This window comes from Plectropomus leopardus, chromosome 17, assembly GCF_008729295.1.
Source record: "Plectropomus leopardus isolate mb chromosome 17, YSFRI_Pleo_2.0, whole genome shotgun sequence".
NCBI lineage: Eukaryota > Metazoa > Chordata > Actinopteri > Perciformes > Serranidae > Plectropomus > Plectropomus leopardus.
Genome location: NC_056479.1, coordinates 12,522,360 through 12,541,825, shown reverse-complemented (window position 1 = coordinate 12,541,825; position 19,466 = coordinate 12,522,360). Strand labels below are relative to the sequence as shown.

Genomic DNA, 19,466 nt, shown 5'->3' with positions numbered 1-19,466 from the left:
CACTCAGACTTTCTCTCTGTCTTAATATAAATTAAATATGTATATGTTCTCTTCTTGCAAAGCTTAATCAACCCAGCACAACCTGAGTTTGGCTCTTTTTGAACATGCTATCTTGTGCTCTGAGTAATACAACTACTTTAGACTTTTTATTATTAGACTATTATTTATTGTGAATGACTATTATTCAGAGCAAATGACAGGCAGAAGGTACGCCTCCTTTCACAGTGCTGTCTCATTGTTCAGCAACAGAGTAAACATACTGTCTTTTGTTTAAAAGGCAGATTTCGATGGTATAAACTGGTGTTTAGTGAAGGATTGTTTTTTGAACTCTTTCTGTGATTGCAACCAATTAGGGCTGTGATTACTAACTTTTGTTAGCTCATAATGATTATTTTTTTCAATGTATTGTTCTTTTGTTCTATAAGAACATCAGAAATTTGTGAAAAATATACATTTGCATTTTTCCAGTTGTCTTAACATTGCTTGTTTTGTCCGACCAAAACTCAACAAAACCCCAAAGATATTATTAGTTTTCTTGAAAAATGATTCAACTGATTGATTGCTTGTTAAGGTAGTTCCTGATTATTTGTCTGTCAGTGAACATATTGTTTGAGCTTCACTACCAATCAACTAACAAAATGATATATGTTCTAACATTTGCTTTTCTAATGTGTCGCACAGGGTGGGAATCACTTTGACCAGTATGAAGAGGGCCAGTTGGAGTTGGAGCAGGCGTCCCTGGATAAGCCCATCGAATCGGTAAGGTTGCATCCATCATCCCGCACCATTGGACCAGCTGTGAGAGTGGATGATTGGTCCAGGGAGGAATAAGAACCACACCTTTTTACTCCATTCATTCTGTCCATGTAGATGCATCCAGTGTTTTCTTGAACCCAGTCGCCACCTAACCTGTAGAGTCACTTGTCTCATGTCCATTAATACCCTTTAAGTCCCTCCCACTTCCCATGTCCTCTGCCTACTCCATTTCCTGTGTGACAGTTAAAATGATTATGTATATGCTAGATCTTCCTGTTTTAATGTACAGCTTACAGATAAACATTTGATTTTTTTGTATCAGTCTTCCATTAGTCATTGTTAGTCATCTTAGCACAATGAGATGAGATGACTCTGAAAGCATGGAGTGGATAAAGCACTGTCCTAATGGCTGTTTTCTTAATATTATAGCTGTTCATCCATTTTAAAGATTTTTTTGCGGACATATCTGCTTTTAGGGAGGTTGCTGTACAGAGTGCTGTAGTTTCGTTTTATTTGTATGGGTGATTTACCTATTTAACCACTCTTGATTCACTGATTTAAAATGTATACAGAGGGGTGTTTAGAAATAAAAGCCTCTTAAACAAGAATAAACAAATGTTTTAGAGCAGATTTGGATTTAAAAACAGCCTGATTTAGGGTGGAATTCACATTTATGTATTGGATTATTTTGCACTGCATTTTGCTCAAGTCTTTCTGTTAATGAAAAGCAGGCAGTGCTTATTCCACTCCATTTAGCAAACAAGAGAGCGCACATAAATAAGATGGTGTGAATGGCTACATTTGTGTTTGAGTGAGTGTGTGTCTATGTAGCTATAGAATTTATGTGTTAGTGTTTGTGTCTATAGGACAGTTATCTTATTGTACACAACTTGGGGTGTTCGACATTTCTCTCCTGCAGCGAATTGGCCCCTATTAGCTAAGCAGCAATGACCCGGTTTGTATTTGCACGCTCTGCTTTCTTACTCCTATCTTTAGGGTCCTTGTAACGCTTCTCTGACTGTCTTTTTCTCTCTCTCTGTTTCACTCCTGTCACACTCTACATCTATTCTCTCTCTCCTCCTCTGTTTCTCTATCGCTCCCTCCCTACTACACAGTGATTCGGTGTACAGTACCCTCTGTCATTCTGTGCTGGCATGGTGCTTGTGCAACTGGGACTGCATTTTTCGCTGAAGAGGCACAAAGATAATAGCGCAGGCAGCTCTCTTTTTTTTTCTGTCTTTCCCACTCTCTCCATCCCCCCTTCTGTCTCTGAAGCACTGTGGTGAGCAGGCCCAAACTCCTCTTACCTACAGTGTCAGGTCACCTCTCCTCAACATTATGGATGTGCTTTGTGAGCTAAAATCAGAGAGGTTCAACAACCAGGTATCGATCAAAATAGTGGTGCAGTTGGAATTAATTTTTCGACAGTTTTGCTGTATCAGTCGTCATGTTAATAGGGCTGGGTAATATGGAGAAAATCAAGTATTACAGTATTGCAAGGATATTGTAGGTTTGATTGCTTTCTTAAAATATTTACACAGTGAGATTTTTGATAAATAATCATGAGTAATATTAATATTATGACTAAGTGGGTAAAGACAAATAATAGAATGGTCTGGTAAGTTCAGAAAATGATATTACTTATTTGTAATGCAGCCTTTAAAATCAGGAAAAGACAAATACATGACAAATATTATGATATTCAATATCTCATCTCATATCAAGATAACCATATAATAATAATATATTGCCCAGCCCAACATGTAAATGATTAATAATAGTTTAATCATTAAAAGCTTAAAAAAGTGAATTGAATTCACAACCTGCAATCTGCAACCTCCAAATTTTAGCCTCCGAGGGAAAAACTGTGGCCACAAAAGGGTGGGGAAGTTTTTTTGGTACCAATCAACGGAGCAAGTTATAGAGCTGCAGATCACAGCTGAGAAAAAGCACGTTTTTCCACAATGAAAGTTACATTTAAACAATTGAATTGAATTGCAGCAGAGGTCAATTAGATGTTTGAATTATGAAAAAAATAAAAAAAACAAAAAAGTAAATTCTTAGCATGATAAATAAATCATTTTACCAACTGAATAATAGTTTGCTAAGAAAATCTAAAAACACAGATTTTGTGAGACTAAATATTCAGGGCACTTTTAAAAAACTGTATTTATAACCATCATTATGTCAATAAAAAACTCTGAAGGCTACAAATGAATGTTGTCAGGCCCGTGTTTGTTGATGCTCAAGACATGAATATCACCATGGTCAGCTTTGCTTTAAACAGCAAAGCTGACCATGGTGATATTCATATGTCTGTCTTGAACGAAGATCACAGTTTACATGTGTTTTTCCTTATCTCTCACTCTGTATTTGTAGCCTGAACATGTGTTTTTCATAGCTTGAATCTAGTGAGCCAAGAGAACATTAAAAGTTGTATATCCTGGTTGAGTTAAAAGTATGACGTACTTTTCACAGGCACAGAAACATCCCACTGTGTGTGGGTGGTGGAGGGGAAGAAAAGAGAGGGAGAAAGGTGGCCTGCTCACCTGGCTTGCTTGAGTGGCTCTTTTGCTCCTGCGCTATTATTTGTGGAGGGGTGCTGAGGGCCGCGCTGCAGCATCACACAGCTCCTCACACATCTGTGGCAACATGGTCACATCAGCGGTGCTGTCAACTGTCACTTTGCCTTCAGTAGTAATACTAACATGCCCGATGTACCTGTGTTCTTTTTGAAAATTGCATTCCTAAGGAAGGTGGCAGATTTTCTATCAGGTATCCATGAAAGTTTGCCACCAGTTAATGCTGCTAATCCATAAGATCATTTTTGAGGATTTGATGACACCTATTGTTACATAAGGTGCGTTTTAATTATATAAATGGCACAGTACATGTTTGCGACGTACCAACATATTATTCAAATGCTTCACAGCAGAAATTTATGTACACCTGCTTAGCCTCAAAATAGTTGTGATGTACAGTTAAATGGATGACAAAAACGTTTAGTGCATAACATTTAGTGTTAAAACACATAGAATTACATATAGCATATAACCATGTTGTTCGGTACACAGGCTGCTTCCATAGTGCAAACTTCTGGCAGTTGTCCACAAGTGTCACATCTGGGATCTGTTAGTGAATGCTTCAGCCCAGCTTCTCGGAGCCCCTCCTCTGCCACTTATTGTGTGTGATCTTTAGGCAGCTAGAGGTCTGTGGTACTTTATTGGGATCTTTTTTCTCTTTCTGTCTTTCCCCTTTGGTCTTTTGCTCTTTATTCTCTAACATTGTTTTTGCATTGCATGTGTTAACTTGGTAGCACTCAGTAATATTTTATCTCAACACTGTCCTAATCACTACTACAGTTCTCCTCCCAGACTCATCCCTCCCACGTCCTCTGCCCCTTCCAGCCCCTCCCTCCTCCCCTTCCTGACCCTGTCTGAGAGCGATATGCAGCGGGCAGCCTCAGAGCCACAGAAACCACACATACATACAAGAAGTCTAAGAAACACATAAATTCAGGCCACAGGAAGATTTGTCTTGGTAAAAGGTTTATTATGTATCCACATCGTAGTCACTACTAGTTATCTCTGACACAGTGTCTGAGGTTGCATTAAGTGGAAAATAACTGAAATGGGCATTTTAGGTATTAATGTTATTTAATCATGAAGTGTGTAGCCTTTTGCATCACAGACATCCAGTGACGCAGTTGTTTGTCACTGTTACTAATTACCTATAAGGTGGGAAGAACAACACAGGGGGAAGGTCAAGCAAACTCCTTTTTAAACTCCCCGCCCACATTTTTACAACACTGCAACCTCTCTATTTAGTACCACTCTTAATCCAGGGAGCAGCAGGGGTGATGAGTTTAAGGCCATTGCTGAGGCCCTCCAAATGTTCCTTTTAAAGTCAGCAATGGAGTTCAAGTGGAGAAAACAACCAGAAAATAGCCAAAACCATTCCTCTGACACCTTAGTTTAAAATCAAAGGTAATTGGAAGTGTTAAAGTTGGAGACCCTTTTAAACTTTGGCCTTCAGTGTTTTTAACTTAACTACACTTTGATAAACTTCCAGTTGATCAATTGGGGCTTCAGAATTATGAGGTAAGTATTTTTAAATTATTAAACATTTATATGAATTGGACTCTGCTTCTCTGTCATTTCCCCCATCACTTAGTTAATGAAATTTTCAATCCCCCCTCATTCAGTCTGACACATGCACACTTTTCAATCCCACATTCAGTCTGACACATGCACACTTCACCTCATTTACTGGGAAGTGGGAGCCTTCTGTGTTAGTCGTTTAGCTCTTGATGCACTGAGCCAGTTGTTTCCATTTAGTCCCACCTGCAGCATCTGACCAGGAATGTACATAGCACCAAACACAAGGGAGCTATGGGAGTTTATGAGGAGCAGCAGACAGCAAGCCCTGTCCTCCACCAGCACTTGCCAAAAGACATTCCTCATGGACACGAGAGAGGATGATGAGTAACTGCAGCAGCCCACTTTTTGCAAGACAGAGCCCTAAAGGGTCTGTCTCTCAGTTTTCTTTTCAGAACATGCCAAATGTCAGATCTGTTGTTGAGAGCAGGTTATTAGTATGCATGTAATCTTTGCCAGAGCAATTTCTTTTACCCAGACAGGGACACACGAACACACCCATACTGTATACATTTGGCTGCATAGTAATATGATTCCTAAACACTCTGAGGTCTCTAGGTGGGGTCCACTGCATATCACTTCCCGTACCCACATCTTTTGCCATGCACTGTGCCGATGATGGCACAATGCGCACTTTAAAAAACACTCCCTCTTGTAGATCTCTTTTGTTTGGATAACATTTTCTATTTTTCTTTCTTCTGTATTAACAGTCAGTTGGTGGATTTATTGACATGCCTACCTTTTCTGTTTGTATACAGTATTATGTTTGTTTAAAAGCAGAGAGAGATTTTGCATTTTTAAGAACTTAGAGAAGCTAGCAGAATTACAGTTGAAAGCGTTTGGCCGGTTTCTTACGTTGTGTCACGTGTGACTGTTTTTTTGACAGCCCAGTATTTTAAAGCCAGGTTCGTATGGAAATGCCTTCACTCCACTTGCACTGCTGTTGGACTCGCCGTCGTTGCTTTCATCCGTCTGTCTGTCTATTCTTTTGGTGCACTCATCTGTTGTTCAACATGCAGTCTGCGCCTCATCTCCGCCCTCTAACCTTTGCAGAGCCCATTTTGAACTAATCTCTTTATTAGTGTCAGCACTTGTGACTGGTGCCTCATCCACTCTGCCCTTCTCGTTTTTAATATTTTTTAATCTCACTGAGATAAAAATTGGAAGCTTTGTGAGAGGAAACATGTTTAATTTAAGGTAAGGCTTATGTTCTCTAAGCTTTCAGACTATATCATTGTATAGCCCTTGGTCAGACCTATCTGACTTTCGTGATGAAAAATAAACAAATCATCTAGCTGGGATTGTTTAGAGGCTGATCTGGAGTAACTCTCCGGTGGCTAGTTTATGGTGCATTTTATTTTCCTTCTTGCTCAAAGCCTCATAGATCAGCTAATCCCCCAAATCAATATAAACGTTCATGTGCAGAGTGTTGCACCATAATACTGCAGTAAGGGACAGAAGCATACCCAATGTCGGCAGGAGGGGAGGTGTTCACTGCAGCAAATTCTGCAGTGTTTTCCTACACAATGAAGTCAGGGGACAAGATGTCCACCAGGGACATCTCCATGCATCTTGTGACATGTCCAGGAGCTGCCAGGCAGGAACATCTAATACATGGTGATTGCATGTTAATGCAGCCTTTAATGTCCCAGTTATGAGTTCATAAAGGCAGACTGTCCCCAGTTCAGGCCCAGCACAGATTCCTTTCTTATCTTATCCCACAGTGGAAAGGATCTGACTGTCACACGAGTAAGCACAGCTCATACATCCGTGAAATGGAGGGCAAAAATATACCAAACCCCAGCAGAAAGAGGAAGTGAAATAGTTCAGCCTTTCCCCTGGGAGGCAAACATCAGCCACATGTAGTGGATATCTTTATTCTAGTCATAATTGTAGTAGCATTTCACACTAAACGGACAGAATTTTTTTATTCCAGAAATATTAAATGGGGCAAAGGAAGGCAACAGTTTGATCTGAAACAATGGTTGCAAAAATGCCAAATGTACCCCAAATAAAACCTTGTGGGGCGGAGATGCAGTGTCTGCTGTGTGTGTGACTACCACCCCCCTTCACATGCACTAACCCATTCACGCCCAGCTCACCTCCACCACCCCAAAAACTCACCTCCACCATGGCTCAGCCTGCTCTGTTCTGCCCCCTCTGTCCCGACCTCCTCTTTTGTCTAAGAGAACTAATTGAGCCCTGTTGAGCCATCACCTTCCTCTCTGTGCCTGATTCACCCGAGACTAACACAGTTGGAGTTTTGTTAACCCGCCCTCCACCCACAGCCCGCCCCACCCCTCTGTATGTGTACCATTCACAGTGCGCTACTAACACCGACGATCCTTTTTGTTAAAAAACTCTTTAACAAAAAGCTGCATGCTGTTTTGTTCCAACCCCTTCACTTTCTGTTTGTGAAAGTTGATGTCAATCTCTTTGTGATTATAAATATCCTTTTTGTTTGGTTTGTATGTTTTTTTTTTTTATTTTTTGGTAGAATGCAGCACTCTGGTGAATGTTAGACAAGCCTGGAATAGTTATAATCACAACAGAAAAAACACTGCTTATTAAGAAATCTCATTGTTTCCTGTTTATTTGTGCTTGAGGATGTACTGTAGTGTGTAGTGGTGGGACGGTCTTGCATTTCACTTAATGTTTTTGTTTTCTTGCTGACCCATACTAGTGATATAACAGTCTCAGACGTGCACATTTGGCCTCAGAGGGTGCTAGGAATTCCTGTTGTGTATGTTCTTGTATTCCTCTATTGCCTCTTTGATTTTTTATCATTTGCCTGATCTTGTTCACATGTATACTGTTGTATACTTTTGGCGTAGTAGGGCTGGGTATTGTTAAAAAAAATAGGATAACAGCACAGATACCAGTACTCTCTAAATGATACCAATAGAATATTTTTTACTCAATAACCATAAAGTGGAGTGGAAAAAAGCTATACTTTTAAATGTTTTGGTGGCATTTTGGCATGCTTATACAACAGCTCTGACAAATATATTGTGTTGATTTCATCACACCATAGACTGTAGGGGTTGTAGCTGCAACAACTGACAGGTCTGACTGTAAGCATCACATGGTTAAAGTTACCTAACAGTTATTAACAGCTTTGACGAAATTGTTGAGCCATTTCGGTGTTAGTGTGGGATTGTTAAAACAGCTTTTAGATGGAGGTTAGCTGCTGCTGCTGTTTTTGCTTGTGCTTATTAACCAGGCAGACATTGAACTAACTGTTTGCCATCTAGAGTGCAGCGCAGGAGATGGCAGCAACAGAAGGTTTGCTGATCTGGCGGGAAGTTGGGGAGGTCTGGGATTAGACCCCTGGCACAAAAATGGATCAAATATAGGTATCGTTTGACTGGATTTGTTTTGATAGTAGGTAATTGGTTGTTTTTGTCAATACCTTAAAAGTTTCGAGTAACACTATCCAGCCCTATGTCATAGCAATCATTAGTATTAAAAACAAAAAAAATAATACTTAAATGTGTACCACTGCAGTTATTTTATCTTGTGTTAGCTAAAAACTACCTTGCAGTGTGATAAAGGTCATGTTGTCTGTAAAGTGTGTTTTCAAATTTATGAATACTAATGATATCTATGAGACTGGCCAAATTGGAGGTATGCTAATAGCCCAAATTTGTGTATGACAGTTGTTTAAAATCAAAAGTGTGCACATGGTTGGGACCAGAACACTGATAACAGACCAGAGATGCTAGAGGTGTCCAAAAGCATGCACAATAGCTGTTTCTAGTGTATCTAATGGGGCTACATGCACACAATGTCTTCCTCTCTTCACCTACACACCCACATATCCCCTCACACGTGCATATTCTGTCCACCCTGGGCCTTGTAATGGTAATCCAAGGCCCACTAGCTCCACTTCTGTCTCTTCCTCTTGCTGTATTTTATTGTGACAGCTGCTTATGTTTCATGGTGCTCCCCCTTGTCATGGTTACGGAATCACAGCAAGCTTGGAGTTTCTGGTCTTCGTTTTGTTAATGCAAGATTTCCATACCTGTTCTGTGTCACTTTTCTTTGTGTACTAAGATCTTGCTCTGTAGTGGTTCATATATGTATGCGTGTGTGATACATATATTGCCCCCTCCTTCCTCCCACTCCTCTTTAACTTCTCAGTTAGTGGATGTGACTTGATGTGTTATCTTTATCATCCAAAAAACTATAGAAATGCTCATGCCCAATTGCTTTACCTAAAAAAAGACTGCACACCTATTGTAGGAGGGTATCCTGTAGTTTACAGGCTACACATAGCCTCATCATCATAGTGGAAAATCTACCCTTCCTCTCAGTCTCCCACCCTCTATCTCCCCACCCCACTCCCAACCACCCTTACCACTCCTTGTGCTGGAAGACACTGATATTACATGCTGTAGGTGATGTGGATGACGATAATGATGATGGTGATGGTGGTGGTGGTTGTGCTGATGATGATAGCGTGATCTGAGTGATTTATTTTGTTTTGTTTGTTTGTTTTTTGACCAGTACCCAACGGGGAAAAGCTTCTCTTATTATTGGAATATTTTTGGTTTTTTTCTCCTCTGTTCTTTCTGCTAGGATAACATCGGGCACCGACTGCTTCAGAAACATGGCTGGAAGTTGGGGCAAGGTCTTGGCAAAACCATGCAGGGTAAGGACTCACTCTTCTGCACACCTATGTTCAATGTATGTTGGTGGTTTTGAGCCACCATCCTCTTGTCATTTTCTTTCCCCTCACATTTCCATTTTTTTTGTTTTTTTTTGGTTTTTGGATCGACAAATTTTCTTTTTTCTTCACATTCTTTCTCTGATCTCTCCCTTTGTGTCTGTTGCTGGGTAAAATTGATTTTTATTTCAACAAACGTCACTCTAGTTGTTCCTGTCGCTCTCATGGTGCTGTTCCCTCGAACTTGTAGAGGGAGGAGAATGTTCCCAAGGCCCTGTAAAGGATTAAGACTGAGGGCAGGGACCCTGGGGGTTGGGAGATGGATGTGTTTATTTGTCTTTCAATTATGCATTTAGTTTACAGCATTTAAGATTAAAGCAGGCTTTTTAACCCATCTTGGATACCGTTTTGCTCATCTTCAGTTGTTTTAGCTGACCAGCTGTGAGAGAAAGTAGTTATGGATTCAGGGATTACTGATGTGCCAGCAGACCTTGTTCCTTCTCCAGATTTAACTCTGAACCATTGGTTAAATACAAATACCTTTTGATCAACTTACATAGTTGGTTTATGTCTAGGTTACAGGAGCTAAATGAAGTTTCTCTTCTGAGACATGGGTTGTCACTATTGGGGCACATGTAGTAACTGAGAGCACATGGTTGACTCTGGAAACACAAACCATCAAACATGTTGGCCAGAACTGCATTCAACTGTCTTTGCAGGAATGCAGAGCACTTCAAGTAACAGGCTACATGATTTGTCTTCTTGGGCTTTTTATGGGCTAGTTGCATTTGCAGTTACAGATCAAACCCCTGAAGCATTGATGTTGGACCCAATCCAGAACCAACACATTTGACAGTCTGGATTGGTGTCTGTTTGGATTCTGTCTTAAAAGGGACCTATTATACTTATTTTCAGTTATTGTATCTAGGTTTTCATTAAAACATGTTACCATGCTTTAATGTTTAAAAAACATTCATCGTACTTTCTGTGCTGGAACACCTGTAATCACACTCCATTTTAGTGCCTGTCACTTAGCCCCCCTCTTGAGGAAACCCAATCTGCTCTGATTTGTCAGCATTTCTGGGTCCTCTGTATTTTGGCTTCTCTGCATTTCAGCCTTGGAGTTACTGTAACATAGAATAGTGGCACTTTCTACTGTGAAAAATCACCAATCAAAGCCTCCTAACACAACCGAACATGTTCCAGCAGGAATATTACCTTAAATCGGGGAGAAATTAACAACATCAACAACAAGGATTACATGTTTTTCTAGCTGCATTTACACGGCCTGTTCAAGGCAGGAATATCGTGCCGGTATGCTGCCTTGCCACCTCGCCACTCTGCATATAACTTCCTTTTGCAGAAAGTGGGGTCAGAGTTTTCTCACCCCTGAGCTGGGACAAGAGGTAGTTACAGCACTGCAACGAGATTTAAAAAGCAGCTTTTAGTATAGCGGCTAACACAAAGAAGAAGAACAGTGGCCGTAAATGTCTGCAAACTGGGAAAACAGTGAGATTTGGGAGCTCCTTACCATCTGAGCAGAGGTCAAGATCAGCTGCCATCTAACAGAGACGGTAAATGATTTTGATGGATATATTTGTTTTTTCTTAGAGAGAATAGTTTAGGCTATGTCACGCTAGAGGCAGACACTTGTGTGTTAAATGACAAATCCATCCTTTTTTGATTGGGGGATGCCGTGATGCGGTGTATAATCACACACTGGAGTGGAATGATGCTGCGGTCGTTTGGTTCTGTGTAAAAATGCAGGGGCGGTACAAGGAGGGACTTTGTTGTGGCCCTATAGCGCGATCTCGGTGTATAGGAGGCTCCTGACTTAAGCATGTAGCTACATGTAGCAATGTAGGCTATGTAATGTTAACACTTGCAGTTGCATGCCTGGAGCAGATGTCAATATTAAGAAATCTGGCCCACTATGACATCACACTGTAGCCAGAGTGAAAAAAACAGTGTATTCAGAATGGTAAGATCACCACATTATGTAAACTTTAGCCACATTGAAGATGAACATCTGACATAACATTACTCAGATTAAAAAAAAATAAAGAAAAGCATAACAGGTCCCCTTTAAGGTTTTACTGGACTTGCAGTGTCTGTCCAGAATTCAGTAGTCTTAATAATATTTACTATAATCTATTAAAATTATTACTTATTGTAATGGTATTGTAAATTATTGTAGTGAAAGCAGTGGCACAGAAATGTTCCATAAGCTCTGTACATTGAATAAACATAATTATGGTAAGATGTAGAAAGCTTTCAACTAGAAAGCTGCATTAAAGAGGTTTACTTTCTGGAGACATCTGTTATTGGATGGCCCAGATGATATTGACTTGCTGTAAGAGGGAGCAGGCTGAACAGAGCTGAGTGTGTGGGTCGGTCTTGGCCAACGTCAGCACCTCATTAGCTCAACCCTGCTGTGCTCATAGGCTCACTGGCTCAGAGGCAGTGGTGCAGAGCCCTGGCATGTTTCCACTGAGCCTCTTCCTGTCTCTTCACCTCCTTTCCTCTCCTCATCAGTGTCTTTATTCTCTCTATCGTTCTTACTTTATTAACTCCCTCTTCATAGCCTCACCCTTCCCTGCACTTCCTCCAAATAGGATGATGTATAGCATTGTCCATGAGTGATGTCATCACTGGCAGGCCAGTGAGTCCTTGCAGTTTCCTAAGAATGGAGCTTGTTTTTTCAGATCATTTCTGGCATTTAGTTTTGTCTACCCACTCCACCATGTTCTCTTCTATCATCTCTGTCCATACTATTTTAACCTCAAATCTTTCATTTCTATAACTCTCATGGAGTAATTTCCCTCCACTTCATGTACCCTCATTGCTCAATTGCAACTCTTGCTCAAGTGCGTTGCTCTCCCTGTAAACCCAGCAGTAATGTGCTCAATATCAGAACTGTAATGAGAAACATTATGTCTCCAGGACACACCCAAACTTAAGACGAGTAACAGCCTTACACATGAGTATAGGGGCGTAGGCAGGGCTAGTAAAGTAAGTGAGTAAGTGAGTTCAGATTTGTGCTGCTTGATTTGATTTGTAAGCAGCATAGTTAGATTATTGTGTTTGTGGTCCAGCTAATGACATTTTCAGCTGACACAGACACAAAAAATGGTAACTATAAGAGCTCCTGACTTTCGTGGTGCTCTATATTAAAACATACACTGCTCATTCAGAGCAGATGTTGACAAGGTTTACCCTGTTGAGATGTCCTGACTTTACCAGATGATGGCTGTGGGGGTTAAGTTTGTTGTTTGATGACCTAAAGAGGAGAGAAAGAAAAATAGATCCCTTTTCCTCCTGTTTAAGTGTGGTCTGAGTAGTGATGCCAAGATGAGGAAATGTTTCCATTGTTAATGAACTTGTGACAACACTGGTGATGCTGATACAGCTAATGCAAACCAAATATTTTCTACTGCCGAAGCTTCACATTTAAAGAATTTTACTCACAAAAGATGAGATGGTTAATTATGAAAGTAGTCACAGGAAATGCAATGTGTTAGTCTGTAATATTAGCAGTACCACTATTATCCACCAAAAACAAGACAAGTCATTTTCAGCATTATTTGCAGCTGATAATTTTGAAATATTTCAGGAAGTAATGGAACACTCAGGAGCAACCACAGTGAGCTGTTGGCTGAAGAGCTGCAGGTGAGAGGCAGGGTGCCTCCAACTTCTTAGTGATATAGGTTCCCTATAGGTTTTGAATTTGAAATAATGTGCTTTTGCTTTTCAGTCTAACACCAAATCTACCGCCATTGTCTTGTCAATCAACTCTTCCTACTCTTTTTATGTGATTCGTGAAATTTGACTCGTGCTACTCTGTGCTGCGACTCTGCTACTGTAAGGAGCCGACACTTGAAGTTTATAGTAAGATCCATCGGATTGATAGTAAAACCAGATGAATGACGGTGGGGGCAGTGGGCAAGTAATTTAATTGGTGTAAGCCCGAACACTGTTTAACACTGTGTAACACCGGTAATACCCAACTGCCACGACAAACCTAGGTCTGAGAAATAATTTTCACATAATAAATGGCGTCGTCAGATTTATTTGCCTCTGTGTGGAAATAGTCCTACAGGCAGGTATTGCTGTAAATCACTAATTATTTATATCTGTACTCCACATTGTTTGATTGTAGGGCCCTTGATATATTGTGGTCTGACATTTAGACATTAAGTGTTTGTTGTTTATGGGTGAGCCTCAGAGACACGCAGACTGGCTGTTGAGCTGTGTTGTGGCTGCCCTAGCACCTCTTGTTTATGTACATATATGGCTTTGGTTCCCTGCGTCGTCTCATAGGTATTCTTGGCCTGACGATGGCCAGGGACCAGAGTAGATCAGGAAGCTGCTTCGTTCTTGGCAGGCTGACAAGTGTATGAAAAGCAACAACACAGCAGTAATTTCTGAGCTCAGCGTTTGGTGTGCATCGTTGTTTCTTTTCATCTGGCCTTGAAAAGCTGAATAGCAATCTATTTGATGTGATAAGGATGTGCGCTTTGTGTGGAGGAGAGAACAAGTTGCAGGGGCTGACTGTGCTCTTGTTTTTGCCGCTGGCACCACTGATGTGTGGTTATGTAAGCATCCTGCTTTGTGGGCAGATGAGACTGCGGCAAAGTGTGTCCAGTTGTTGTATAGGAATTGATGGCCCACTGTCGGAGCCCACCATCTCTGTTCAAATTTGCTAAATGCACTTAGGCTCACAAACACAACCGCACCCCTGCATCACATTGAAGTTTGCTGGATAATCATTATAATCTTCCTCTCCTTTCCTGTCCTCCTTGCAAGAAGAGAAGGTTTTTGAATTTTGAAGTGAAAGCATTGTGTCCCCTTTTTAAGTTTTTCACTGTATTGACTTTGTTCTTATTCTTCTTTTGTCCTTTTTGCCCCTTTTTAGGTAAGGTTTGTTGGACCCCCCTCTGTATGTCAGTATGTGTGTGTGTGTGTGTGTGTGTGTGTGTGTGTGTGTGTTTTCTTTCTCCCACTCGGCAGTTGACCTCAATGTAACACCCCTTTTACAGTGTACCGTAGGCTAATGGCCTCTGTCAGCTTCCTCCTCTTTGCTTCATAATCACTAAACCTTTATTTCAATCTGCACAAAGAGTGAAAGTGCTTCGATTTGAACAAAGAACAAAAAAAAATCAATTTTAAATCAAGGTAGATTTAGGAAGCCATGATTCCATCACATCCCTTAGAATCATCATCTCCACGTATGTTAGATTTTTTTTTCCTCTTTGAGTTTCCGTTGCTGCTGTCGGGTATCTGATTGGCTGTAACCACGGCTCAGACTTTGAATGGCTTGCAGAGTAGACAAGTCCCCCCCCCTCCCTCTCTGCTTGTTTGCCTGTTTCTACCTCCAAACCTGTGAAACTTGTGTGTACGTGTGGCCATGGGTGCGTGTGTGTATGTGCGTGCGTGTGTCTGTGTTACTGACCGGGCCATAGTGTCAACTTACAGGGAAAATCTCACCACACTTCTACACCCCGAATGTCTCTGTCCCCACGGTTACACGCTCCCGTCCTCCCCCTGTTTTCTTTGCCCCTCCTGCACAGCATGTTTGTCCCAGAGGTGCACTCCTGCCTGCCTCAAACCGTCACACTCACCTGGGGCTTTAAGCAGTGTTGGAGGTAACACTCAGAAATATACTTCCACATGATAGAATGAAAGGTAGCGCTCCAGACAGCTGCACAGTTCATTTTTAAGTGGTAAAACTGCTGCTACATACCAATGCAGACCCAACTCTAAGCACTGCTCAAAGCCTTGCTGGCTCTTTCCTCAGGTACATTTTATGTGTGTCATGTGTTGTTCCGGGGTCAAGCACATCCCAAAACAAGCTTTTGCTGGCTGTAGGCTGGCGAGGAAATGACAGAATCTCAGGGAGATTTGCTAACTGGGCTGACAAGCATCTGCGAGGCAGAAAGCTTAAAGGGGGAAAATGGTGGTCGTCCCTAGAGGCATCTGTTATCTCAGAGTCAATATCTAACCACAGAAATTGTACAATAATTTCCAAAAGTTTTGATTCGCGACTTTTGTGAGAAAATACGCTTCCTTTTCTCCTTTACCTGTCAGAGTTAATATGCCATCAGGCTCAACTGGTTTTTCATCAATCCCTCACCCAGCACAGCTCCTCCAAAAACACTTATCTGATGGGGTTTCTGTTTTTTTTTTTCTGCTCAGTGAAGGTAAAAATGAAGGTTTATACTGGGGGTACTTTTCAAGGGGTGGTAGTTTGGTATTTTTGGGGCATATTCTGGTTGAGAGAGCAAGATGGCGCCAGACTAGGGGCCTGGGGACTGGGACAAGTGGTTGGGAGAGAGTGGTGAGAGGAAATCCCTGTAAGCACCTAGCCCTGAGTGAAGGGATGAGGGGGGTGGGGGACGGGGGTGACACACTGAAGCCCCTCTGGTAATAAACCCCCCTAAACCCCACAACCACACTCCCAACCCCACCCTCCCTTCTCTATGTGCCTCAATCTTCCTGCTTAACCAATTGGTGTTTCTTTTTTACAGCGATTTGATCCTGCCCATGTTGTGCTGATGGTAAACTTAGTGGTAAATGTTATTTTATCCCCCAATTGAATTGTTTTTATTTTTTATTTTGTTTTAATTTCTCCCATTTTTTTCCATTTTCCTCTCATCAGAGCACCAATGCTACATAGGCTTTCAATTCTCTCTGTATAAGTCCTCATTCTGCTGCTTGTATATTATCATGCATATGTATTACTCTTAGAACATTGTCATTTTGTTTGTTTTCAGTTTTTTTCAAACCTTGTGATTCACACCCTGTGATTTAGATGCACATTGTTTTTGTCTGGTCCCTTTCTTTTCCACTGGAATGGGTAATGTGGAAGTATTGTCACTGTGTTTAAAGATTGGTGATAGTTTGGGGATGTCTGTAATTGTTCATTGATCTTTAATTCTGGGCCTGGCTTGAAACTCCATTCAGACAGACCACTGCAGTGGCTGACAAACAGACCAACCCCCTTTTTTTGGTTTCACTTCTCTGCTGCTGTTAGGCAGAGAGCGTGAACACACATCAGTTGAAAGTCTTGTGATCCAGATATCACACAATCAGTCCGCTCCTCTCACTTCCTAAGTGGAGTAAGTCTGCCACAGTTACGCAATCAGAGTTAGGTTCTCAGCTAAAGCCAGGCACTGCAGTGGGACTGAGAGTCCAGGCAGGCCATTACATGTTACAATGCCCATGCATCAATGATTTCAGAATTAATATGTCATTGGGCTGTGATGACTAAATTACTAAAGGAAAGCACAGAAATGACACAGATATGAACATCAAATAATATTCTTATCTTCCTCTGTCCAGGAATTTAAGAATGTGCTAGTAAGTAACTTTATTTAAAGTAATGAATTCATAGTTATAAGCTGGCCACACACTGTATGATTTGAGCCCATTTTAAACTAACAAATGTTGTTTAGTTCTAACTCTTAGTGTATGAATACATCGTCTACGATGTGAAGCCAAAGCTCACAGTTTATGTGCTCACACTATATACGGTCAGATCATTAAACCATGACCTGAGTGCTCTCACTGTACGTGTAAAAAAGTCATTTAATTGGCCTGTTGGCCCCTGTCGACTATTGAGGCAATTATAACGACAATTGCTAATAACTTTTTATTGCCAACGTTTCTTAACATTAGTCGTGACAGAAGCTGGAGGAAACATCAAAGACCTCCATATTTTCTGTCCACATAATGCATAGTGTTGTCACTGAAACTAATAAAACTAAAACTAAACTGATAATGATTAAAAGCTAATCTCAAAAAATAAACTAACCCACTATGGAAACTAACGTCAACTAAACTGTCTTGTAAAAAACTGAAACGAAATAAAAATTACGACTAATGAAAAACACAAAAATATAGTAACTATATATAGTATAGTAACTTTGGGGAGCAGTTGATCAGGTCATGACCGCTCCTCGCTATACACTGTACGGCAAATGAAGCTAAAACTCAGTTTGACTCTTAATGCATCGTGTGGCTCAAATAAATCAGAAACAGGCTCAGATTGTACAGTGTATGCCCTGCTTGAGGAGAGCTAAAAACCTCCAAATGCATTAGTTTTAAATACACTATACATGTTTTCTCTGGTGTCTTAGTGGCTCAAAGTATTACTTTTGCAGGGCAGTGAAAAAAGTATGGTGTAAGCCTTCCAGTTTTTCTTTCTAACAGAGAAAATCCTTAACTTTTGAGTCGATTCTAAAAAATTTAAACCACTGGCCCCACTTGGTGCAGGTATCACAGCATTTAAACTTTGATTGTACATTTGCAAGCCCAGTGCTTGTAGTTATTCCATATGCCCAATGGTATACATAGAAAATTGATTCTTGAAAAAATAACTAACTTGAATATGTTGAAGGAAAAAAAACTGAAACCAAACTGAACTGATAATCACTATCAGTAAGATCGATTATTGTATCTGGCTGGCAACAGGAGCAGCAGAACTAGTCCAAATTCTTTTTATGCCTTTTGTTTTGAGATTCCCCTGTCTATCTGTCTGTCTGTCCCCCCCTTCCTTCTCTCCCTTACCCATACCCATGTTTTATCAGGTAAGTATCCCCATCCCTTGCACTGTCACCATGGCGATACCTGGCCTGTGACGTCACTCTGCTGTAGTTCAGTGCTTGTGTCCTTTTTTAATTTTACTCTGTCTTTCTCTCTGCTTTGTTTGGCTGATTATGAGTGGATTAAGCGATTCTGTGTCAATCTCCAAAGTAGTTTTGATTTTTTATATATTTTATATCTTTAATGTTTCATTCTGTTTTTTTGGATGTCTTTGGTTTGTTTTAATTTTTTTTTTACTACAGTTAATTTCCTTCCGATCTAGCTCTTTTCACAGCTTACGTAACGTAGCTTAAGTAGACAGAGGAAAAATAGTCTCTCAGCTCTAGTCATGATGAGGAAGGGGGCCTGGGACAAGGGAACAGATTTGGACCTCAGGACAGTGGAAGGGGCTTGCAAGGGTCAGCCAGCCTGCAGACAGTTCAGAAAGAGATGATGCAATAGGCCTTAGATAATATTGGGAGGCTTTGTTCCCCTCACAGAGGATGTCGCAGTGGCAGCAGCTGCGCAGGCCTATTGCAAGTCCCTTCTCACACACACACACTCACACACTCACACACTCACACACTCACACACACACACACACACACACACACACACACACACACACACACACTGACGCACCACATAGTCCCTCAAGCTGTAGCGTCCTTGATAAACTTGGCATTCTGGTTTAACAGGACTGCAGCAATGAACGGGTGAAGGAGGGGTGGTGGGTTGCACAACTACACTGAAGAGATGGGAAAACAGATTGGCTCAAAGCTGGCAGTCTTGTTTTCAGTGAACTTGGTCTTTCTCAAGTAAGACATATTGCTGAACAACCCAGTTGCCCTTGACTTCATTCAATAAATTCAGCTAATTTGACTCATTTAAAAATGCCAATCGCAGTCAGGTCAAATGTAAGGAAAGTGAGATAAATTGGTCAACACTTGATGGCTGCAGTAAGCTGTGAGAATAGCTTGTGTTTGGTTCACTGTAGCTTTCTGGTCTCTTTGCACTTCAAGGCAAAATTCTCTAACCCCAGCACCCTATGCTCTAAAAGCAGGCTGTCTCCGAGCTGGCCCTCCGTCCCAGTCTGAAAAACTCACCTCGACCTCTCTCTGTCTCTTTTCCCTCAGGACGCACCGACCCTGTGCCCATCATCCTCAAATATGATGTCATGGGAATGGGACGGATGGAGATGGAGGTAAGATGCTGCTCATGTTATCTGTGTCACTTGTTTATATGTTGTTTTTAACCTTTAACCCTTTTGGAAGTATTTGGAGGTTTTCCTTTGCAGTGTT

General features: G+C 41.0%; 1 protein-coding gene across 4 annotated transcripts in view; it reads left to right on the top strand.

The window, feature by feature from the left end:
* Window positions 1–19,466, top strand: part of gpatch8 (G patch domain containing 8) — a 34,870-nt gene that overhangs the window by 4,171 nt on the left and 11,233 nt on the right. The window contains exons 1-4 of one of the 4 annotated variants that reach the window (XM_042505817.1): window positions 698–759; window positions 1,676–1,711; window positions 5,800–9,567; window positions 19,302–19,369. In XM_042505817.1, coding sequence (XP_042361751.1) covers window positions 9,561–9,567; window positions 19,302–19,369 — 75 coding nt within the window. In that variant the 5' untranslated portion in view covers window positions 698–759; window positions 1,676–1,711; window positions 5,800–9,560. Of the gene's footprint in view, window positions 1–681; window positions 760–1,675; window positions 1,712–3,078; window positions 9,568–16,109; window positions 16,152–19,301; window positions 19,370–19,466 lie in introns of those variants that run through there. The other 3 variants (XM_042505816.1, XM_042505818.1, XM_042505819.1) reach the window with 3 other exon arrangements.